This window comes from Panthera pardus, unplaced genomic scaffold (assembly GCF_024362965.1).
Source record: "Panthera pardus isolate Hobbes unplaced genomic scaffold, ASM2436296v1 HiC_scaffold_3, whole genome shotgun sequence".
NCBI lineage: Eukaryota > Metazoa > Chordata > Mammalia > Carnivora > Felidae > Panthera > Panthera pardus.
In genome coordinates this window covers 18,533,926-18,557,192 of record NW_026526876.1, presented here as the reverse complement: position 1 = coordinate 18,557,192, position 23,267 = coordinate 18,533,926, and the positions used below count along the sequence as shown (strand labels likewise).

The following is a 23,267-nucleotide window of genomic DNA, read 5'->3' as shown; positions in this document are numbered from 1 at the left end:
TCTGGGGTTCTGCTCTAACCTGTGCTTTAATCTCCTGCCCCACCAGGGTCCGGGTTCGCTACCAGAAGCGACAGAAACTGCAGTTTGAAACGAAGCTGGGCATGAACTCCCCCTTCTGAGCCATCGGCCACAGTGCCCATAGTTGCCCTGGTCCTGGGGCTAAAGCCAGACCAGTTTCTGAGTCTGGGGAGTTGGTATCGCGAAGGTTTCAGGGTTTCCTCTTGCGCCCCATGGCACTGGAGGCCCAGCTCTGTGTCAGACCCAGCTGTCATCCTGCCCCCTCCCTGGGGCTTAACCGTGGAGGAGCTGGTGAGCCATGGCCTCGGCATCAGGCCAGTCTGGTCTTGAATGTATGACCTAGTGCACTTAGTAGAGGGGCCCTTAGCCCCCTCCACCTGTGGGCTGCCCCCCTCTTTAGGGGCTCTTAACCCAGGGCCCTCTGCTCTGGGGTCTCCGGGCAGAGCCGTGAACTGTGGGGCCAGGACCTCAGTGGTAGCAGCCGTGGGAGGTCCAGACAGGCCACTGTCGAAGGCAGCGGTGGTGATGTATCCTCCCTGCACCCCAGCCTGTCTTCCTGGGGCAGGAGCCTGGACGTGGTTGAGTGTTTCCCCTCCCTCCTTCTACGGGGGAGCCTCACGCTCAGACCTGAAGATGAAGAGCCTGCCCCCCCCCGCCCCCGCCTGGCCCTGGCCCCTCTTCCTGTGCTGCCTTCAAGCTGGCCTCGAGCGTCAGTCTTGGGGATGTGACCCAGGGCTCCTTTTAGCCCCCTGCCGTAGTTCTCGTGTGAGAATGTTTTTACTGGTGTATATTTTTTACTGGAAATGAGCCTTTTAGGAATGAATGTAGACTGGTTTGTATTAAAACTTGTAAATTGCCTAAGAAAAATCTGTGGCTGGTCCATGAGGCAGCCACTAAGGGGCCCGCCCAAGACTTTGGCTGGTGAGGGAGCCCCGAAAGCGAGGGGAGGGCCCGAGCCTTCCTCCTTCCACACTGGCAAGAGCCCTCAGGTCTGGCTCAGGTGAGAACCCTGGGCTCAGAGGTCCACGGCACAGATCCAAACACACAGCCCGATCACGTGGAATGACACTTTCATTGGTGTTAGTTGGGAGAAGAGGTTAATGGTTACAGAGCCGGGGCCTGGGCCAACCAGATCAGGCTTCCGGCCCCGAGGTGGGCAGTGGGCACTCTTGCTGTGGTTCGAAGCCCCTTCCCTTGTGTCCTCTCAGGTGGTTATAGATAGAATAAATTCCATTTAAAATATATGCATTTCTCTCTGCTTAAAAAATAACATTTACAGTTGAAAAAGTTTGGACTTTGGGCATCTGTCAATCCCACTGCCCCCATGCCTGCCAGCTTTTCCTCACTGAGGGCAGGCAGCAGCAGGAGCAGGGGCTGGCCTGGGCACCGCCACCGCCGCTGACAGCAAGCCCCTGGCTGCCTATTTCCATGTCCTGTGTATACCTGTGGGAACTGGGTCAGACACACAGCTTTCTCCAGCCTTTTAGAGTGCCAGGACAGCACGGCACAGCAGGCGTCAGTAGGTCCTCGGCACAGACACTTGAGACATTGGAGGTGGTAGGAGGGCGGAGGAAGCTCTTACCAGGGTCCCTGTCCACGGGGGCAGGGCTGTCTGGCCAGATGACACAGCGGGAGGGAGCCCTGCTGACATGTGAGGTTCTGACAGGTCCCCTCAGCCTGTCATGAAGACCGCCCCCTAGAGCTGCAGTGCTGAAGGTCGCTGGCTTGGAGCAGCAGGGGGGACCCTGCTGGGGGCAAAGGCAACAGACGCTGCACCGCTGACGGCTGCCAGAAAGTCTCAATCAAGCATGGCATCCAGCTGGTCAGCCAGGGCATCAAACATGGTGCTGATGTCATCCAGAATGTGCTTGGTGGAGGTGCCGGGAGGGCTGCAGTGGGGGAAGGACTGGGTCAGATCAGAATGCACCCTGCTGGCCCTGGGCGGGCAAGGGGCTGTTCCTGAACACCTGGCTGGTGCCAAGCACTTTGTGTGCCCCTTGCTTCTCCCAGCCTGCTGAGGCAGCAGGCGCTAGTGTCCATTTAGTGAGAGCTCCGGGGCCCAGGAGGAAGTGCTGTGCTCAAGCTCACGTGCCTCTAAGCGATGGCCCCCAGGATTCCCCCCAGGTCACATCTGGGGAACTTAAGAACCAGGGCTCCTGTTTTAATAGGGGTCGCCCGGGCCTAAGGATCTGTCTGGGACCACGCCCCCTCCCACATTCCCAGGACCCCGGGGAAGAGGATTCAAGGGGAGCTGTTCCTTCCCTGCAGCCTTCTCTCCCTCTCTGCCCACCGGGCACCCAGCACCCCTCACCCTTCTCGTTCCTCTGTGCCAATGCTCTTCTCTGCGGCCCTTAATGCAGCCGCCAGGGATGAGCTGGTCTGTTCCAGTCTCTGCTGGGCCCGGCCAGAGCCCACGGCTCCAGTGCTCTCTGGCCTTGGAGGGGGCACGGGGCGGGGGCCAAGCCGAGGAGCCAGCTTAGGACCAGAAAATGCCAGCTGGGTGCAGGCCACAGACACAGGCTTGGGGGCTGTTCCTGCAGAGACAAAAAGGTTGGCCGTGACTTGGCTGGGCTTGACACAACCCTTGCAAACACTGCCCCCTCCCGCAGACCCTGCCTCGTACCTGCACCCGGCACCTTGATGAGGGCAGCGGGGGAAGCTGGGGGCTCGGTCTCCCCATGCCGCCAACTGCCCGCCGAGTTCTCCAGAGCAGGCCCAGAGCAGGGGGGAGCAGGGGGCTGGGCTGGGGAGCCGGAAGAAAGAGGGGCTGGAGCTCCCTGAGTTGGAAGGCTGCTAGGGTCAGGCCGGGGAGGGCTGGGAGAAGCTGAGGAGGGGGCCTCGCCGGGGGTCGGGGAGGGCAGGGGGGCAGCGGGGCTGGGCGTGGCACTGGCCACTCCGAAGGCCAGAAGTGCCGTCTGCAGCGGCTCTCTCTCCCGGCATTTGGGCCTCCGCTTAACAGTGTCTGATTCTGTGAGGTTGAAATCGAGGCCAGCGGGCACAGGCGTCTCCCGGGGTGGGGGGCCAGCTGGCTTCGGCCGCTGTTTGATAGTCAGGTTCCCCTCCTCGGCAAACGGGAGCCCTTCTCCTGAGCTGCCCCGAGATGGGGGCGTCCCCTCAGGTCCTGGCTCCTCCTCCTCTGTGTCCGACACGGGGCCAGCTGGGGCAAGTGGGCCGGGGGGCTCTGATGGGCCAGTTGGTTCACTTAGTGTTCGCCTTCGGGGCACAGAGGCCCCCTCCTTGGGCCCCGGGCTTCCGTCTAGTGGAGGCGGCTCCGTGGTGGGGCCAGAGACAGAGCTGAGGCGTTTAGGGGGTGGGGGTGGGGGGCCTTTGCGTCGGGCACGAAGGGCAAAGGACTGGCTGCGGGGGGCCCCTCGAGCTGGAGTCGGGCTAGGGCTGGTCCGAGCTAGGGCACTGCGTCCCGGTCGCCGAGTGAGGGTGGCGTAGCTCCCCAAGGCACTGCCCACTGGCCCTTCAGCCTCTCCCTCTGCTTCCCCCTCGGTGGGGCCGGGGCGGCTTAGGCTATGGGACCGGCGCTTGGGCCGAGGTGGGTCTGGAGGAGTGGCGGGGGGACCAGCCAAGTAGGAGAAGGCACGAGGTGCACCAGGAGGTGGCCCCGGGGCTGGGCTGGAGGGTGAGCCCTGGGGATACATAAAAACATAAGGCGGGGGGCCTTGACCAGGAAGTGGGGAACAAAGCTTCGGGGGCCGCTCTGTGCCCTCTGGAAGGTTCCTCTCCTGTGGGGTGCTCGGGTCTCCACCACTGGGCTGGGGGGCCGGCTGTTCCTGGGAGTGACCGGACCCTCGTGAGCGTGCTCCAATGCTCTCCTGGCTGGGAGAGCGGGCAGGGGGCAGGGGGAGGGGCTCGGGGCCACCCCCAGCCATGGCTGCCTGTAGCTCTGGGCTCAGCTCACTGCCCTGAAAGGTGAGGAGGCGTGGGCCAGCTGCAGCCGGACCGTCCCCGTTCTCCAGCCCCTCAATGGCCATCAGCTCCGGGCCTCTGGCTAGACGGCGGCCACCTTCAGCTGGGGCCTCCCCCTGCAGTAGGCCCCGCCGAAGCTCGGCCAGCCGTTTCACTCCCAGCATAAGCTTCTTCTGATGACCTGAGAGGGGACGGGTAGAGGCAACAGGGTTAGCGGGGGCTACAAAGGGTCACCTTGGTCCCCCTGGGATCCCATTCTCCCTTCTGGGCCTGACCCCTGAAATCTTTTTAGAGACCCTGGGAGGCACGTGGGGGCCCGGCCACAAGGCCCCAGGGCAGTCCTCACCGAGCTTGTTGACCCCGATCTCTTGCAGCTCCTCCCAGGTGAGGTCGGCCACCAGCCCCATGGAGTCGTAGCCACTGCTCACCAGCTGCTTGTGGTACTGCGGCAGCCCCAGCGCGCACAGCCACTCCAGCAGGTCCGCCTGGAAAAGGACCCCAGTGGAGCCGGGTCCCCAGCCAGCCTCAGCCCCCAAGCCAGGAAGGGCCCACACAGCCATGGCTGAAGGTGGGTGCCGGCACCAGCCACCTGCTTACCGGGATGTAGTTGGGCAGCCACTCGGCGATGCTGAGCTGAGCAATCTCCGAGGCGATCTTCTTCCTGTGCCCAGGCTTGGTGACCCCGATGGCCGTCAGGTCCTGCCACACAGACTCGTGCCGTTAGGCCCCCTCCGGTACCCACTGGGCCCTCTGCTGCCTTCCTGCTGTGGCACCTACCTCAGGCGTCATACGGCTGATGGTTGGCACGTCGTAGCCGGCCTGCAGGAAGTGGGCGGTGTAGCCTTCCAGCTGGAACTCACTCAGCCAGTTATGAATGGCCTGCGCATCCTGTGGCGGGCGGGCAGAGAGTGAAGTTAACAGAGCGGGGTCTATGGAGGAAGAGCCGAGGCTGGGGCCCAGCCATCAACCCCAGCCTCCCCTCGGGGCCCGGCCAGAGCAGGGACTTGAGTCCATACTGAGGCCCATCCCACGCCGGGCCCACAGCCCACTTCTCATGCGGGGGTGGTGGTGGTGGTGGGGAGGGGTGTCACACCTTCCCCTCCAGCAGCTGCTCCGGCCTCACGTCCTGGGTGAAAAGCTGTTCCCCAGAGTGGTAGTTGACCAGAGGGCGGTGGCTCAGGTTGTCTTCAAGAGGGAAAGAAATGGAATCAGGGGTGGCAGGATGGAGGAGTGCCCGCCCGGGTACCATTTACCCTTCCTACCTGCCAGGGACGGGGGGTGCAGTCCTGGCAACACCTGGTCCTCTCCGGGGGAAGGCAGTGGCTAGAGACAGGACAGGAGCTACTCAGCACGTCGGGGAGCTGACAGCGGGGCGGAGGGCTCTGTCCTAGCCCCAAAGCCCCCTCCCTCCTACCTGAGCATTCTCAATAAGAAGGCTGGTGCCATGGCCGTTGGTGCCCTCGGAACTCTGCCCGCTGCCGGCACTGCGGATGCTGCCCACGCTGCCCTCGCTGCCCACGCTATTCCTGTCACCTGCTGCAGGGGCACAGGCAAAGGGGTTAGAGCCCCAGTTGGCCTCACCAACAGCTGACTGGCAGCTTGCCAAGACCAGACACCCACCCCAGTGCCCAGCATTGCCCTCTGGGAGGATGTACCTGGGCTATCTGGGCTGAGGCCCACCCGAGGGAGCTGGCCATAGGTCAGAGAGTGCAGGGGGTCATCGGCAGGGGGCTGCTGTGTCCGAGAGAAGCCTGGGCGGAGGGGGGTGGGCACCGATGGGAGGCGGGGCGTGAGGATGCCCACTCGCTTGCTGACCACCTCCACGATGCCTGGGGGGAAGTAGCCCACACGGTCCGTGCCCCTCTGGCTCTCATGGATGTGGCCCTTCCAGCGGCCGTCGGGATGTTGCTCAAGCACCTGAGGCAGATGGGGCATGGGGGGGGTGACGGCATCGATCACTTCCTGCACCAAGCAAAGGCAGGCAGCCAGCCCTATAGCCATGGTCCAGCTTTTCCTTTCCCCGCAAGGAGCTGATGCCCAAGTGCACCCACAGTTCTGCCCTTCCTGCCAGCATCCGGCCCAATCCACCTGTACTGGGGCCTCACCGTGATGACATCCCCTGCCCGGACATTGAGAGCAGTGGGATCGTGGAGGTTCCAGAAGTCCTTGAGTGCTCGGACCTTCAGGATCCCCGAGGCCTCTGAGAGAAGATACAGGGCTGGCATCATCTGAGGGTCCTTAGGGTGTCTTCCCACCCCTCCTGTCCCTTTCACGACCCTCCCCCGGGTTCCCGTTACAGCAGTCCCCTGACCAGCCCTAGGTTTGGGGGTGTGGCATCTTGCTCCTGGGACACTGCTCCTGCTCCACTTCCTCGTACCCACTGGAGTGGCTCTGGCCACCCCCTCCCCCAACCCTGGGCTGGGTCTCCCCTCACACACACTCACCACGCAGCAGCTGCTTGATTTCTCGGCTGGCCTGGGAGGTGGTGAACTGATTCACAATGTCCAGCGCCGTCTGGTTATACGTGTTCCGAATGTTCACATCCACCCCGCCCTGGGTGCACAGTGTGAGCACACACTAAGAGCTTCACTGACCACCTCCCCCAGTCCTCGTGACTACCCAGGAGGCGAACGGTACCCACTACTTTCGAATTTTACAGACGAAGAAATGGAAGCTCAGAGATAGGATCAAGGACGAACTCAAGGTCATTCAGCTAGTGACAGGCAGAAGTGGGGCTTGAACCAGGTCTGTCTGCTTTCCAGTCACAAGGCCACTGCTTACCCAAACACCACCTTGTGGGTGGAGACCCCCTCCCGCGTGCGGGCTGCCTGGGCGCCCACACTTACCTCCAGGAGCAGCCGGACTACCTCGGTCTTGCCATACAGCGCAGCCTCGTGGAGTGCGGTGCCCGTCTTGGTCTGGCGGTTGATCTCGATCCCAGCTCTCAGGAGCTGCCTGTGGCGTAGGGGGGGTGGTGAGTCACGGGGGTGGTGGGGGCAGGGGAGGAAGCAGACTGCCCCTGGCTGGGAGAGTGATCCAGAGCGAGAGTGAAGAGGGCGGCAGGGCACCGAGGGGACATCACCCATTCCACAGGAAAGGGATGAGGAAGTGGGGGTGGGGGGCGGTGGGTACCTGATGACCTCCCGGTGGCCGTTCTTGGCAGCCAAGTGCAGGGGCGTGGTGTAGTTGGGGTCGCACGGGTCCTTGGCCTCACCCTCCAGCAGCGCCACACACAAGTGACTGTTCAGTAGCAGCTGGGCCACCTGCAGCAACCAGCACCCAGGTTGGGCTTCCTCCTGAGACCCCACAGATGCCCACGCCCTGGCACCCTAAGGGCTACAGGCCTCACCTTAAGTCGCCCAAACTCGCAAGCCAGATCCAGGGGCGTCTTCTTTGCCTTGTTGACCAGGCAAGGGTTGGACTGATGCTGGAGGAGCATTTCTGACTGGGGTGTAGGGAGCGGAGTGAGGCGTCGGGCCTGGCCAGCGCCCCCCACCCCCACGCCCCGGCCCCAGCGCCCCTGCAGGCAAACAGGCTCTCATACCACTTCATAGTGTCCGTACTGGGCAGCCAGATGCAGCGGGATCTGCCCGTCCAGCGAGGCGGCGTTCACGGCCGCGGAGGCCCGCAGCAGCAGCCTCACGGGCTCCAGCCGGCCTTGCCAGGCTGCGTAGTGCAGTGGGCGCATGCCTGCAAGGAGGGAAGGCGGGTCGGGGGAGGTCCTGGGATGTGGTGGGGTCAGGGGAGGGAACTGAGCAGACTGGAGAGCCACCCTAGCTGCAGGGGGAGACGGACCCAAGGGCGGGATGCTGGTCTGGTCAGGGAAGTGTCTGGTTGCATGGGGCTGAAGTCAGAATCCCACCTTGCCCACCATGGGTGATTCCTCACGACAGGAAGGTAACCTCAGCCTCCTCATCTGGAGAATGGGGTGTTAGTACCACCCACGACCCCAGAAGGCTGTGAAGATTAAAGAGGTCAAGCATCTGCAGGCCAGAGAAGCTGTGCCAACACGTATTAGCATTGCTAGAGCGTAGCAGGAGCGAACTCTGAGCACAGGGTCTGGCTAGGGGACACACCGGGGTCTCACCATTGCTGTCTTTGATGTCAACGGTGGCCTGAGCCTCCAGTAGCAAGGCTATGAGCTCCAGGCTGCCCCCCAAGGCGGCATGATGGAGGGCAGAGAATCTGGTGTGGTGGGTGGGACACAGGGCAGGGGTGTTAGCGAGCGGTGCCCCACCCCCCAAATCCTGGTCTTCCACACCAGACTCATCCTGGAGGCTGGCAGGGATGAGTTACTTGCCCACTGTGCCCCCGCTCCCCCACCCTGCCAGCCCTGCCGTGGGAGCGCAGAGCAGCGGGCTACAGCATGAAAGGGCTCAGTGTCTGGGCTGAGAGGCCTGTTTGTCTGGCCTCCCCCCCCAGCCAGCCCAGGGGAGGGGGCCGTGGGAGCAGGAGCCCGAGGGCTCCTACCCTCTGGGGAGAAAAAGGGGGCCTAGCAGGAATCTGACCCAGGAGGCCCCTCAGAGAGGCACCAGGGCTCCCTCCCCTCACTCAAGGATAGCTCCACAGGCAGGAGGGTGGGCAGGAACCAAAGCTCTCAGCAAACACCATTCAAGGGCCAAGTTTGAGAGGGGAAGGGATTCTAGGGCCCAGGGCTTTCCCTTTACCCCTCCCCCACCCCCACAGCTCTCGAGGGGGACAGGGGCTCACACTCACCCATCAGCATCCTGGTAGTTGACGTTGAGTCTCTTCGTGGAGCCGAGGAGCTCTGGGGGATCAGAGCAGAAGGCATCAGGACACGTTAGAATGATCCGCCCTTACCTGCATCCTAACCAGCGCTCCCACCCCACCCTGCTCCCTAATCCAGCTGACCTCTTGGTGTGCAAGAAAGCACCTGCCCCATGGCCCTTCTGTGATCCTGTCCCTGTGGTTCCCCACCCGGCCGGCCAGCCCATCCGCTTGAGGGCACCCAGTGCAGGGAGCTGCTGCAGCAGTGGCCTGGCTTCCCTGGGCCCCCAGCCCAGCTTGTTTATAGAGCCAAAGGGGGCGGGAAAGGGGGGGACTGGCATGCCGTGCCCTCAATGGACAGGCCCACGAATGCATGGTTAGCATTCCTGCCTGAAAGGGCCAAGGAGTGTCTCATTGTCCCACTGGGCCGAGGGGGGCTGCGAGAGAAAGGAGAGGGGCACTAGATGCTGGAGGGTTGCGGGGCAGATGCCAGGAGTGGGCCCAAGCCGGGGACATCCCTGAGTGGAACGTGGTGAAGAAGGTGGCATCAGACAGAACCTGCGCTGTGCCCAGCTCTGCCATGTACCGGCTGTGAGATCCTGAGCAAGTCACTTAACCTGTCGGGCTTACTGTCCTCATCTGTAAAATGGGCCAATCACAGAACCGGCTCACCAGGGTTGTGAGGATAATGCCTGACCCTCGTCTGCACGCCAAAGATGGGAGCCGCTGCCCTTTAGGGCTCCTTACACGTTAGCCATCATGGCCCACATGCCGTCCTTCAGCAAAACTGGTACAGTCCCCCCACTGGCTCCTGTCAGGGAGATAACTGCTGATTCTGCACCCACAGGCTCCCCAGCAGAGATGTCCACGCCCCGGGCACAGGGCTCTCTACGGGGTGGTGGCCAGAGGAGCCAGGGGCACGGGCAGGCCGCTGGTTCATCCCTGTCAGGAATGGTGACAGGATTCAGGCAGGTGTGCTCCTGGCAGGGGCCAGGACACAGGAGGGGGCGGTCCTTGAGGGGGAAGGGGAATGTCTGTCACAGGCGGGCCCCTGCCTCCTGCTGGAACCCACCCTTGCTGGGAAGGAGGAGGCCTGGCTCAACCCAGGCTGGGCAGGGTGCCAAGCATGCTGGTCCAGGCCTGCCCTCCAGGCCCTGGTGGGCCCCTGAATACCCCAGCAAGACAGGGCTTCATTCCAACAGGGAGGGATCGACGTGATAGTGAGGAGCATGGGATGGGGAGAGAGGGGACAGCTACGTTTAGGGCTGAGCCGAATTAAGCTATGTACTACGCAGAAAAGGTAAATACAGAGCTGGGCAGTGACAGAAGGGGAGAAAGGGTGGGGCTGCTGGAAAGAAACATAGGCCTCCCAGCCTTCCTCGAGGCCCCTTGGAAAGCCCTTGTCACACAGAGCCATTCAGGGCAATGGAAAGGAAAGGGGCTTTAGAAGCAGGAAGTGTGTGGTCCAAAGTCTCCCCCTTACTGGCTGCACGACCTTGGCCAGCCAGGGTACCTCTCCGAGCTTTGGTGAAGACAACGAGGTCAGCGGGGAGGACACACAAAAAGTCCCTCCACCTGCTGCCAGCCTGGAGAGTCCGGAATGGGGCAGCTCAGTGGTGAGATACAGCCCCTCCGGGGAGTGGCAGGACAATGTGACAGGAGGGACAGGAACAGGGGCAGGGGCAGGCTGGGTGGCTCTGTTCTTTCCAGAACAATGGCCGGAAAGGCGGTGGGGGAGAGGCTCAGAGTGACTGGGCTTGGGACCTTGGCTGGAGGGCGGAGGGTCCTGGTTCCTGGCAGTGGCTCCAGGCACTTCCCCTGCATCACAATCTTCTTCCCCGGCCTGGCTCTGGGGGTAGAAGGGTCACTCCTGATTTAGGCTCAGCCAGAGGATGTGAGCTCACTGGGCCACCCTCAGCCCACCCCATTTCCTCTGGCCAGAGAAGGAGACAGCTCAGAAAAGGGAGCAGGGGAGGGAGAGAGGGCAGGGGTGAGGCCAGGGCAGCTGCTCCTCTCTCCTCCCAGCCACCTGCTCCTTTAAGAGGACCTGGGAGGGCAGGGAATGCCAAACCACCAGTGACCAGATATCAAATGGAGGAGGCTGAGGGAGCACCTCTCTTTGGCCAGCCAGAAGGTTCTAGCCATCCACCAGAAGGATAAAGGGGAACCCTGGCACCTCCCTTTCCATCAGTTTCCTCTGCCTCACTGTGATATGGAGTAGGAGTTCCCAGCCTCCCTTCTGAGAACTGTTTTAGAGTCACCTGGAGACCGTTTTGATTTGCAGAGTCACAAGAGCTCTGGGATGATTCTAACTCTGAGGAAGAACAGGGAGTTGGCACTTTCAGAAAAACCACTAGGTAATTCTGACGGGCAGCTGAGTGCAGGAGCGAGGAGGGAGGACAGGGACCCTGATCTGCCACATAATGTCTGTGTGACCTTGGGCAAATCACTGAACCTCTCTGAGTGTCAGTTTCCTTATCTGTAAGGTAGATGTAGAAATACCCATCTCACAGGGAATTGAGGGATTATAACATCTCATAAACTGTGGGGTCTGCAAGCATCACCTTGTGATCTCCTTTTTGCACCAGATTTCCTAGCTTCTCAGAGGACTGGGAGGGGAGGCTCAGTGCCAGGGCCTCACAAGGAGGCCCAGGACTCTGTCACTCTGTGGCCATGCCTACATTCTGTACAAGTCTCCTTGGGGGCTGAGAGAAGGGATCTCTTCCCCCATTGGCATTTTCCCCGGGGCGGGGCACCTTCCCGGGGCCTAGGAGTCTGGCTGTGAGGTTCCCGCCACCAGCCTCCAGACCCCACCCACTTGCCCTCCCGAGGGCCTCACTTTGAGGCCCCAGAGCTGTGAGGCCAGCAGCAGCTCAACCAAGGCCCTACTGGGCAGGTCGCCAAAAACAACACAGAGGTGAGGGGAGGAGGGGGAGTGGTTCCCACTCTTGGGCCTCCAGGGCCCTCCCAGGACCTCCTTAGCACCTTCCTCCCATCTGCTCAACCTGCATCTACTTCCCCAGGGCACAGAGACCACCCGCTGCCAGCGCCCCCCACCCCAGCCACCATTCCCATCTCCCCATACCTTGGGTCTCCTGCCCTAGTGTGCAAGTGGGTGCACATACACGTGTACAACTCCCAGGCCCTTCAAATCCATCCTTCTGGCACCCCAAACTCCCAGGTGTGGGTGAGGATAATTATATGTCTTCACATAGTCTGGGGGGCCCCTTCCTGTGCTTGGGGCTATAGCCCCGGCACTCTGAAGGAACCTTCCCACACCCAGCCCCGGTCTGGTGGCAGGGGCTACCTCCTGCCCCTGCTGGTCTAGGAACACAGAACGAGTCCAGTGTCCTCCTGGGGCTGCCCAGAGAGCTCGCCCTGAAGTCCAGAGGTCCACTCTCCTTGGAGGAGTGGGGTGGGGAGGGGTCTCACCACAGAGGTACCCAAGAGATGGGGCTCAGGTGTGGCCACCCATGCATAGAGCCCCTGTAACCCCGTCAAGACTAGAGACCCAGGCTTTGGAGAAACCTCTAGAAAGTTAGCTTTGGCCACACACACACCCCAGGGGATACAGACAGATAAGTCCAGGGGAAAGGGGCTTTAGCAAGAGCTGAGATAGTGGTGAACCTTGTTTTAAAGCAGTAGAGATCTCTTTTTAAAAGCTATCTTACAGGCATCCCCACTATGCTGACATAAATGCAGAGATGCAGTTGCTGAATTGGGGGATGGGGCTGAAGCTCTAGCTATTCAGTCTTTCCCAACCCACTGCCAGAAATCTCGTGGCTCCTCTTCAGAAAAACCACCTGCTAAAGGCAACTCCATGAGGGCAGGAATTTTGGTCTGTTTCATACACTGCTGCAGCCCGGTGTGCCTAGAACAGAGCCTGGCACGCTGTAGGCACTCAAAAAACCCTTGAATGAATGTATTTCAACCCTTTTACTTTACAGGTGAGAAAACTGAGGCCCAGAGAAGTTAAGTGATTTGCCTAAGGTTACACGGCCAGGGGTGACTCAACTTCCTCTCTGGCTCTCTCACAGAGGCATTCCTTATACAGAATAAGACGGTCCTCCTACTCAAGTCCCCAGATCACAGTGATCCCCAAGCCTCTCTCTGAGCACACAGGGGAGGGTCTCAGCTAGACAGTCACCCCCCCACCCCCAAGCACTCACTTGTTTTTGCAGCCTTGACTTTAGCCACCAGTTTCTGCACACCAGTCACATCTCCATTCTTGACAGCGAGGATCAGGTCCTGTTCACGACCCATTCTGGTCCCTGGGCTGGGATCTGGGATCAGGAGTCCGGGGCAGAGGCAGGAAAACTTTAGGTCTAAGCCAAGGTCTCAGGGTACCATGCTTTGGCCCTTTGGAGGGCCAGGTGTCCTGGGGGAGTGTGTCTGGTGTCCCAGGCAGTGGGCTTCTTGTTAGGCACTGATGGGTACTCCCTCAAGGTGTTTCGTGAGCTGCCACCACAAGCAGGAAAACCGATCTCTGAGGGGGTGGAGGCTGCGTGGAAATCTGGACAGATATCTGCTTGCAGCGTCTGACGGCCCAGGGATGGGCTGGGGCTGGGCACGCCGATCTTCCCAGTGTGGCTCAGGAGCACCGGCGCCCACCCAGAGAGCAGCCAGCATTCCCTCGGGCCTCGGGCAGCAGCAGTGGACAAATCTCAAGGGTCTGGAAAAGGTGCAGTGCCTCTGCTGAAGGCGGGCCAGGCCTGCAACGGTCCCAGAAGTGGGGCTCAGAAGAAGAGGAAGACAGGGCTTCCAGGGAGCCCCCAAGCCCCCCTAGCTGCCCTTTTGAGTCAAGGAAGGGCCAAGCCACTCAAAGCGGGGAGACAGCTGCCAGGCATGAGAGCAGTATTTGGGGGAAGGAGGTGACTTTCTGGGAGGGGGAGGCTGAGTCACTGAGGCCCCAGGGCACCTGGCAGCACCTCAACCTGGGGGCAGGAGGGGCCCTGGCAGCACGACACACTCGGGCAGGCTGGGCCAGCAGCCTGTTCTCCACAGCCTGGGGCTCTGACACCCACAGACAACTGGTGGGCCAGGAGGTGGAGCCTGGAAGGGTCAGGCACAGGCAGGCGTGCAGGGGTCACTCCCTGTGGAAGGTGCCTGCCCCCAGACTCCTCCCAACCGAAGCTTTACAATAATAGCTGGATGCCCTAGCCCCAGGCTCTTTATGAATTCAAAGGGTGGGGTGGAGAGCATATAGCTCCCCATTTCTGGCCGGGGTCGGCCTGCTGGACAGGGAGGCTTTACAGCACCTGTTGCTGACCCATCCTCAACCCTCGCACGGGATGAGGAAGCAGCTGGGCAGAGAACAGAGACAAGAGCTGGGGTACTGTTTGCAAATGGGGCTGCCTGGCCCCCCAAGCCTGAACCTGAGGCCCGGAGCTCCGAATTCGCTGCAGAAAAGCTTACGTCAGTTTTCGGTGGCCAGGAATTTGTTGCCCAAGTCCTGTGGCATGAGACCCGCGCAGGCCTGGGGCCCTAGCTGGGGTCTTCTTACTCCCAGAACGTCCCAAGCCCAACCCAGATGGCACTCCTGCTCTTGCCCGCAGCCGACATGGGAGGAGGGCGCCCCTGGTAGAGCTTGGGGTCGGGCTGGCTCCCCCGCCCCCCGGAATGCCAGTTCAGCGCCGCGCAACCCCCCAACCCAGCCCAAGCCAGGCCGACCCGGGGAACAAAGCGGCGGGAGCGACCGGGAGAGCCAAGCGCCGAAGGGATTGATGCATGAGGACGGAACACGGGCGCGAGGAGAACGGAAGGAGCAGAGAGACGAAGGCGCCCGCCGATCGCGAAAGAAAAGTTAGTTTGCGCCCGCCCTCAAAGGTGCTGACCACCAGCGCAGGCCCCGCAGTCTCACCTCTCCCAGCTGCCCCGCCGGGGGTCCGGCTGGCCTGGCTCAGTCCCTGGCACTCTGGACCGTGGCTCCCACTGCCCCCCTTAGCCCCTTTCTCCTCCTTCTCCTCCTTTTCCAAGGCCGGCTCGGCGCCTCCCGCAGGAAATCCCGCCCCTCCCCCCTCCCTCCCGCCGGATCGGGAGCAGAGGGACCGTCCCGGCCGCGCAGTCGGACTGTCAGTCAGAGCCTGCGGCCCCGCCCCCATCCGTGCCCCGCCCCGCCCCCAATGGCTTTCGTCCGCCCTGGGCACGCTGGCCCGGTCAGCGCATGCGCCCAGGTGAACGGGCCGGGGAGGGGTGAGAATGCGCGCCGCGGTGTCCCTGTTGCGGAGCCGCTGCCACCTGGGGCCCTAGAGTTCAGACCTAAGGGCGAGATGCCCTGCTTATGACTGGGTGGCAGGGAAGACGTTATGTGAAGGGGTCTAGAAACCGAGATGTGGGGACCCCACTTGGGAAGCCCCCTTCCTTTTCGCCCTTCGCCCCTACTGGGACTCCCACGGTGACCTCCGCCCACGGCCAGAGTCGCCGACTCAAAGTCGCTGGTTAGAGCAATGGTGCCACCTAGCGGAGCATGTCGGAGAGGCGCACGGTGGCTGTTGCAGGGACCCCAGCCTCCAGGAGGTGCTAATGACGGGCCGGAGTGGCGCTTCAGCACCATCGTGGGCCGGACAGCTCCTCCCGCCCCCGGCCCTGGAAACCCGGCTTCTGAACCCCTCGGAAGGGACCCAATGGTAGACCGAGAAGGAACTCCGAACCTACCCAGACCGCATCTGACAGCCCACGATGGCCAGTCTACGAGGCTGGAATGCGAGAACCCACAACTCTCCCTTCTCTAAATCCTTTCTTCCCTCCTTGTCCAGCCTGAGTGGTGGAGACTAAGCGTCCCAGGGCTAAGGAGGGGAAGATCACTCATTTATCCATACTACACTCTCAGACGCCGGGTTCCTCAATTTTTACTAGAGAGGAGCCCAGGGCAGGGCTGGGGAGGAGAGGAGCTCCTACAAATCCAGAAACCTGCAATCTCTCTGTCCCCGGAATCGAGGCACAAGTTTATTGGCAGCGGTAAGACAGGAAGGTGGGAAGCCGGTTGGTTGAGCCCGCAGCGGTGGCAGGATCCGCGGGCGCTAGGGCCCCGCGGAGATCAGGCGGTGGGCGGGCCGAGGGCGGTGCGCGCGCAGCCGCAGACCTCGGCCCGATGGAGCCCGAGCCCGCCGAGGTGGAGGTTCCCGCCGGGCGCGTGCTCAGGTGCGTTCTGGCTCAGGGAGGCGCGGGTCACGCGGCGAGGGCGTGGGGAAGGGGGACGGGAATCCGGGACGGGACCGGGCGGCCCTGACTGTGCGCCGCTGACCCCACGTCCCTTCCTTCCCCAGTGCCCGGGAGCTCCTCGCCGCCCGCTCGCGGTCCCAGAAGCTGCCTCCGCGCTCGCATGGGCCCAAGGACTTCCTCCCCGACGGCTCGGTGGCCCAGGCCGAGAGGCTGCGCCAGTGCCGCGAGGAGCTGTGGCAGCTGCTGGCGGAGGAGCGCGTGGAGCGCCTGTAAGGGGGACGGGCCGGGGCGGGGCCGGGGCAGGCGGGGCGGCCGGACCGCGTAGACTGCGCGGGTGGACTGAGACCGACTCCTCCCTACTCTTCGCTAGGGGCAGTTTGGTGGCTGCCGAGTGGAGACCGGAAGAGGGCTTCGTGGAATTGAAGTCTCCAGCGGTGAGCTGCCGGGCTCAGGGAGAGAGACCTGCCTTCTCTGCCTTTCTGGCTCCTTTGTGACATTTGCTCTGGGTCCTACACAGGGTAAATTCTGGCAGACCATGGGCTTCTCAGAGCAGGGCCGGCAGCGGCTTCACCCCGAAGAGGCCTTATATCTGCTGGAGTGTGTGAGTGGGGCCCCTGGGGGGTGAGGGAGGGTTGGGACCAAGGAACCCAAAGGACGTTTTTATTGGAGAAAAAGTGTAGATGCAGCGGAGTATTCAAGAAGCTTGTAACCTGAATTCCAGAGCCGGAGACAAGAATACCGTGTAGAGAACAGGGATTCCAGTCCAAAGCAGTGGTGCTGCCCTCCTTTCCCAGTTGGCCATATTCTTGCTGTGTGATGCTGGGGGCGGGGAGGGGAGAGGGCGCCCATATATCCCAGCCTGGAAGTTGCCCCACTGGGCGTGCCACCACAGCCACAAGGTGAGCTGTTGACCCCACTTCCAGGGCTCCATCCAGCTTTTCCACCAAGACCTGCCACTGTCTATTCAGGAGGCCTACCAGCTACTGCTGAGTGAGGACACCATGACTTTCCTGCAATACCAGGTATCTGCCACCCTCTCCCAGGAGAGGAGTCACCCATCCACCCAGTCAGTGAGGATTTGTAAGTACCCATGAGGTTCTAGACAGGACAGGTGAGGGCTCTGCTCTCATGATGCTTGCATCCTAGTGGCAATGGGTAACAAGTGAGCAAATCAACTGAACGATTTGACTTCACAGAACCAAAGGCTAGGAAGAAGACAGAGCAGGGTAACAACCCAAGGCTAGAGACAAATGTGGACATCACGAGCACATGGACGGTGTTTAAAACCACAGGGCTGTATGGGAGTGTAGCCAGAGTAGAGAGCTGTCTGAGACCTGGAGCACTCCAGTGTGAGGAGATGGGGTGTGGGGGCGGGGGGGGGGGGTGGGGGGAGATAGAGAACCAGAAACAGGGACTGAGGAGTGTCTGACAGCCCAGGAGAAAAACCAGGAGGGGTGGTATCATAGAGGCCGAGAGAAGGACAAAGTGGGTGGCTGTGGTGAAGGCTGCTGAGAGATCAAGCAGGATGGGGGCACTCCTGTATACATCTCTCTGATGCGGGCATTAGAACACAAGGATGGACGTGGGGTTCTTTACCAAAAACCACTCCTACTGTACCCCTGTCTGTGGAGGTGTAGGGCTGAGTGGCAGGGGGAGGGGGTGGGCTGTCTACCACCTTTGCCACCTTCTTGTTCCCGTTGTAGTCAGGAGCTTCACTCTGGACAGCTTTGGTATCATAACGTTCTAGGGTGTAGTTCATTTCCTGCTTCATCAGCTATTGTTTTTTGGGGATTCCACATTTAAATCAAGAAAGTGCTAAATGTTATTTGTGCCCAGAGTAAGGTAAGCAAGAGACAGGAATTCAGAGACTGAGACCTTCGTTTGGGGAGGGTGTGTATAATGGAGTATGGTCCAACCCATGCCAGGGTTTGGAATCGGGGTGTGCAGGAGGGGCAGGGGAGGGGGGTGGGGAATGGCTCCCGATTGGAGGAACCATTTGGTGCTTTCAAAAGTGGACATCTGATCTTTACTTGTTCTCTTTGAGGTCTTCAGCCACCTGAAGAGACTGGGCTATGTGGTTCGACGATTCCAACCAAGGTAAATCCCGATCCCATCTCCCATTTGTTCTAATCCTGGGACCTGGTAGACAAGCCCCAAAGTGGAAAATGGCCTCTCCTTGGCTGGAGACATGGGCTCTGTTGGAAATGCTCTATTGAGAGGCGCGTTGGGACAAATCTGGGTCATTTCAGCTTATCCCGGGCTATCACATTGAGCCCCATCTTCAGCCTGTTCGCTCCACAGGTAACAAGTGAACACTTGCAGCTCACGACAGGTCCCTGGCATGTAGCTGTAGCACCAGAGCAGTGCCTTAATCGGGGTGCGAGCACACTTGATGAGGGCGTGCCTGAATGAAGGACCAAGTGAGGAATTAACAGTTGAGTTGGGTCTCACATACCTTTTGCCAAGTTAGATGTTCTTTCTTTCTGGGGCCTCTAAAGATCATCACCTTAGTAGCCCAGCATTGCTAAGAGTCATAGAGATGATCAGCCTTAGAGTGGAAACTGGTACAGCCTTCGCTGATTCACAGTACGTCGCGAAAGCTCTGGGACAGCCATGTCCTTTCGTTCCTGAAAGTGGGATATATCCTAAGGAAATAGTCACAGATGTGTGCATAAGTTCACCTGCGAGAATGTTCAGTCATTTGACAATACTTGTCGATCGCTTGCTGGGTGCCAGGCCCCGGCTCATTGGTGAAGAAAGGCAAAATCACTGCCCCCACAGAATTTGCATTTAGCGGGGACCTTACATGAAGCATCATCACTTTGCAAAATGGTGAACTTGGAAACATCCTGTGAGTTCAACGGGAAGGCATGGTCACACAAATTATAGTTTATCCTTTAGAGCGGCACTGTCTGGTAGAACTTTCTACGGTGATAAAAACAGTCTATGTCTATGCCATCCAATATATGTGGCTTTGCAACTGTGGGACTGAATTTTTGTCTAGTTTTCATGGATTTAAATTTAACCTTAATGGCTCCTTGTGCTAGTGGTGGGTGCCATTTGGATAGTGGAGTCTTAGCGCCATAAAAAATCATGGCAGGGAAGAATGCTATAGTGGTAAGGGGCCGTGTCTGTAATATATATTCTTAAGTATAAAAAAGACTAAATAGCAGTATGTTAGTACAATGTCATTTTTTGTAGAAAAAGACATATGGAGACAGTATGTGTGTTACAGGGGTATCTGTGGTTTTGTTCATTTTTATCTTTCTGTATTTTCCAAGTTTTCTAGTTCTCTTGATTTTTCTCACCAGTGATTAATCATTTATTGCTGGCTCTGCAGGAGCCCGGGTTCCAATAAGTCTCTGTTCAGAGGTGCCATTGGTGAGACCCAGAGGCCTGGGCAAAGATGCATGGGCAGGCCCTGTGATTGCCCCCATTCAGCTCGCTTGCAGGTCTGCCCAGGGCCTTTGCCCTGGTGTGTGGCTTTGACCCTGGCCCACCGACTTGTTCCTCTGGGCCAGTGCCTCACAGATTCCACTGGGAACTCCAAAGTGAGGAAGTCGGTCTGTTGCCTACCCAATTCTCAACCCCACAGCTCCATCCTGTCCCCTTATGAGAGACAGCTGAACTTGGATGGCAGTGCCCTGTGCTTGGAGGATCGGAATGGCAAGAGGAAGAGGAGGAGCTCCAGCTCTCGGTAATGCTCCCCATGTGGCTACACACCCCCCCAGGGAGTTCTGGGGAGCGGAGCTGTTGAGGGAATGCTCATTTTAGGAACCCTGGAGAATGCATTGTCTTAAGAGCTGGGTTTGGGCGGCTCCCTCGTAGGACCCTGGAGGCAGTAGGCGTGCGTGGGACGTGTGCACTTCAGCAATCAGGAGCAGATGTGCTGGATTTCCTCCCCACGTCCCTCAGGTCCATTAATAAGAAGGCCAAGGCCCTGGAGAATCCCCTACAGGGGGTGGATGAGACAACTGAGAGCCTGACAACCTCCAGCCCACCTCCCTGCAACCAGAACAGCCGATGCCCAGAGGAGAAACCTCAAGAGTCAAGCCCTGTAAAGGGTCCAACGGGTCCCTCTCTGCTTTTGGGAGCCCTGGAGCCCTGGCCTGGCCTGGCCAACGAGGGGGGTGGGTGCAGCCAGCAGAGTGGCAAAGTAGAGAATGGTGTCAAGGGGGTTCGTAAGCCACGCTGGAACTTTGAGCAGATTTCCTTCCCCAACATGGCTTCAGACAGCCGCCACACCCTCCTGCTGGCCCCAGCCCCAGAGCTGCTCCCAGCGAACGTCGCTGGGCGGGAGACAGATGCTGAATCCTGGTGCCAGAAGCTGAACCAAAGGAAGGAGAAGCTCTCCAGGCGAGAACGGGAGCAACAAGCAGAGGCCCAACGCTTCCGGGAAGATGTAAACGCAGATCCCGAGGTGCAGTGCTGCTCCAGCTGGCAGGAGTACAAGCAGCTGCTGCAGCGGAGGCACCTGCAGAAGAGCCAGAGCCGCCCCGCACACCTGTGGGACCAGCCGGTCCACCCCTTGCTGAGTCCTGGCCAGGCAGACTCCCCAGGTACCCCCTCACCCTGCCATAGCCCCACAGGCCCCTGGCAGCTGAGGCATCCTAACGCTTTGAAAGGGGGTATGGATTGACCACGACTAATTGAGGCTTAAGAAAGATGGGACCGAGAGAGCTGTCAGTGGAGTGGAACCCACAAGGACAGTCTGTTCTGGAAAGCAGCAAAAGGACCCACGTGGGAAGGTTTGGAAATGGCAAGTCTGTGTCCGGGGAGAGGCCAGGAGGAATGAAAACTACAACTAGGGCCTTAAAAATAATAAGATGCACGTGGATGGCTCTGCCACCAGCTAGCTGTGGTCCCCTGTTCTCCCAGCTCTGTTAGAGGAGAACAAGGAGGTGCCATCTTGGCCAAATAAAAGGAAGGCTTACTGTGTATACCCTGCATGTTTAAGGACAGGGAACTAAGCACTGGGTGTTGTATATAAGTGATGAATGACTAAATTCGACTCCTGAAGCCAATATTACACTATATGTTAATGAACTAGAATTTAAATAAAAACTTGAAGGATAAAAATAGGGAACTGACAGGGCAACAACTATATTAACAGATTCAGGAGACTGTGATCTTTTATAAGAACATGGGAGATTCCAAGTAACTAGATTAGGTTTGCCAGATGCGTTCAATTTGACTTTCAGATAAACAGCTAACTTTTTTTTAGTATAAGTATATTGCAAATATTGCATGAGACATACTTATAATTAAAAAAAAAAAATCTAAGTCCGGCAATCGGAAACTAGATGGCACATTCAGAAATGTCAGAGGAGTCTGTGGATGGTGGACTTCTCTCCCCAACACGTTGTTTTCTTTTTTTTTTTTAATGGCTATTTATTTATTTAGAAAGAGAGAGAGAGAAAATGTGTGCAAGCAGGGGAGGGGCAGAGAGAGAGGGACATACAGAATCTGAAGCAGGCTCCGGGCTCTGAGCTGTCAGCACAGAGCCCAATGTGGGGCTCAAGATCATGAACCGCGATATCATGACCTGAGCTGAAGTCAGACGTTTAACCAACTGAGCCACCCAGGCGCCCCTCCAACATCTTATTTTGACCTTATGTCCTTACAGCCACAGTGCTTCAACAGATCTCTGTGCTGCAGACCACACACCTCGCCGATGGAGGTACATGGTGAGTTTCCAGGTAGTGCCTGTCTCCATAGCACCTTGGCTGCCAGCAGGAGTTGGCAGCTGGGATTTGACTCCTAAAGTTGCGCATGAGCTGGGGGATCATTCCAGGGACCCTTAGCCTGGCTGATATTCTAGGGGAGAGGGAGGGATGAGTGGCAAGAGGTAGATTTAGCCCGAGGGTTGAGATAGGCAGCTGAGCCTCCCTCTGCCTAAGTGGCACCTCACAGCAGGCCCTCAGTTCCCCCTGGAGGAGGCCTCTTCCTGGAACTGGAGGAGGAAAAGCATGGCATGGGAAGGAAAGGGGGAGGAGTAGGAGATTCCCTGTTTCTTAAGGTTTCTCACTCTGTCTCCAGGTTGCTGGAGAAGTCTGGAGGCTTGGAGATCAGCTTTGACATTTACCAGGCTGATGCTGTGGCCACATTCCGAAAGAATAACCCTGGCAAGCCCTACGCCCGGATGTGCATTAGTGGGTATGAGACCATTGAGCCCTACCCTCAGGTTACTGCCAGTTCTCTTGTAAACCAAGTGGACGTCCTCTCCATGTCCCTGGGCAGTCTGGCAATCTGAAAGAAACCAGAGGTCCAGAGAGCTGTGACTGACCCAGGGCCACACAGCCAGTTAGTACTACAGGAACTGGAGCTTTCCCAAATCCTCAGCCCTTATTCCTGGCATTTTTGGTAGTCTCTCTCCTGTGCCAATTTAGTGCAGGGCTCACCCAGTAGGAGGGATATGAATCAGAGGGATTCACAGGCTAAGAGTGGTGAGAACCTTACTTTTCCTAGCCCCCTTATCCACCCAAGGCCCTGGGTTGCTCTTGGAGAACTTACCAGAGCTATGCAGTTTGCAGACAGGAGAGTCCAGCGCCAGACTTCTTGTACCCCCAACTCCTGTCTTACCATCTCCCTTCCCTGGCAGCCTCAGAGGGCTGGGTCTCAAAGCTTATGGTTGCCTATGTCTCTGTCTCAGTCTAACTTTATCCCTACAGATTTGATGAGCCAGTTCCAGATCTCTGTACCCTCAAGCGGTTGTCCTACCAGAGTGGGGACGTTCCTCTGATCTTTGCCCTGGTGGATCATGGAGACATCTCCTTCTACAGCTTCAGGGATTTCACGCTGCCCAGGGATCTGGAACACTGATCACACCGCTCTGGCAGGGCTTGGGACCTGCCCTGGGGAACCTGGACTGTCTACTCTCAGGGACCATCTCAGCTGCCTCCTATACCCAGACGCTGACCTGTAGCTTCAGGAGCTAGTCTGGGCCTTGGCCCTGGGTGTCTGATGCTTGCAGGAGAAAGATGCCATTCCCCCTACCTGGCTTCCATAGCCCCATGCCTGAGATCGCCGCCTTGCAGTGATCCCCTTGGAACTCAGGACTAGATTTCAGAGACCCAGCGGGGTGGGGCAGAAGAGAGGACTCTGTGCCTTTAAATGAGAGGGTGCCTGCTTCGTGCGATAAAGCCAAAGCCATTAAAAAATAGATCCATTTTCTGCTGTGACTGGAGATAGTGAACAAGTCCCCAGCCCGATCCTGGGAGTGCAGAACAACACTCCCTCTCCCTCCATCCTGTGGTCTGTGGGAGCTATCCCCCAAGGCTCTCACCTCTGCTTTGCAGACCCACAGAGAGCGAGGGCTTCTCTGGTGCGGAAGCAAAGAGAAATACTCAGGAGGGCAAGAACGCCACCGCGCACCTTTGTCAGGGCCTGTGCAACCAGGGGACGGGAAGTCACAGACCTAGTCTTTTCGGCTTACTGCATGG

At 59.1% G+C, this 23,267-nt stretch overlaps 3 protein-coding genes across 17 annotated transcripts in view; 2 read left to right on the top strand and 1 right to left on the bottom strand.

Annotated features, from left to right (window-relative positions):
* TMEM94 (transmembrane protein 94) overlaps nucleotides 1–1,262 on the top strand; it is a 33,613-nt gene extending 32,351 nt beyond the window's left edge. For all 12 annotated transcript variants that reach the window (XM_053893436.1, XM_053893435.1, XM_053893434.1 and 9 more), the window contains one exon: nucleotides 47–1,262. In XM_053893436.1, coding sequence (XP_053749411.1) covers nucleotides 47–119 — 73 coding nt within the window. In that variant the 3' untranslated portion in view covers nucleotides 120–1,262. The remainder of the gene's footprint in view (nucleotides 1–46) is intronic.
* Nucleotides 1,072–14,657, bottom strand: CASKIN2 (CASK interacting protein 2). Of its 4 annotated transcripts, none has more exons than XM_053893443.1 (20): nucleotides 14,525–14,657; nucleotides 12,834–13,376; nucleotides 8,653–8,704; nucleotides 8,024–8,121; nucleotides 7,481–7,626; nucleotides 7,286–7,381; nucleotides 7,069–7,199; nucleotides 6,783–6,891; nucleotides 6,381–6,489; nucleotides 6,042–6,136; nucleotides 5,592–5,853; nucleotides 5,351–5,472; nucleotides 5,199–5,259; nucleotides 5,030–5,121; nucleotides 4,714–4,824; nucleotides 4,534–4,635; nucleotides 4,283–4,421; nucleotides 2,642–4,117; nucleotides 2,330–2,552; nucleotides 1,072–1,907 (listed from the first exon to the last, which is right to left on the bottom strand). In XM_053893443.1, the coding sequence occupies exons 2-20, from the start codon at nucleotides 12,925–12,927 to the stop codon at nucleotides 1,817–1,819; spliced, it is 3,609 nt and encodes a 1,202-aa protein (XP_053749418.1). In that variant the 5' UTR covers nucleotides 12,928–13,376; nucleotides 14,525–14,657; the 3' UTR covers nucleotides 1,072–1,816. The 4 variants fall into 4 exon arrangements, with proteins under 4 accessions (XP_053749418.1, XP_053749419.1, XP_053749420.1 ...); XM_053893444.1 differs by having other exon boundaries at nucleotides 12,834–12,947; nucleotides 14,525–14,654; XM_053893445.1 differs by lacking the exons at nucleotides 12,834–13,376; nucleotides 14,525–14,657 and adding an exon at nucleotides 8,809–8,937.
* Nucleotides 14,658–15,674: 1,017 nt separating this feature from the next.
* On the top strand, nucleotides 15,675–22,994 carry TSEN54 (tRNA splicing endonuclease subunit 54). Its single transcript, XM_019466232.2, has 11 exons — nucleotides 15,675–15,804; nucleotides 15,930–16,094; nucleotides 16,196–16,259; nucleotides 16,343–16,426; nucleotides 16,749–16,847; nucleotides 17,870–17,922; nucleotides 19,421–19,522; nucleotides 19,741–20,384; nucleotides 21,452–21,512; nucleotides 21,865–21,981; nucleotides 22,497–22,994. The coding sequence occupies exons 1-11, from the start codon at nucleotides 15,755–15,757 to the stop codon at nucleotides 22,645–22,647; spliced, it is 1,590 nt and encodes a 529-aa protein (XP_019321777.1). The 5' UTR covers nucleotides 15,675–15,754; the 3' UTR covers nucleotides 22,648–22,994.
* Nucleotides 22,995–23,267: the final 273 nt, after the last annotated feature.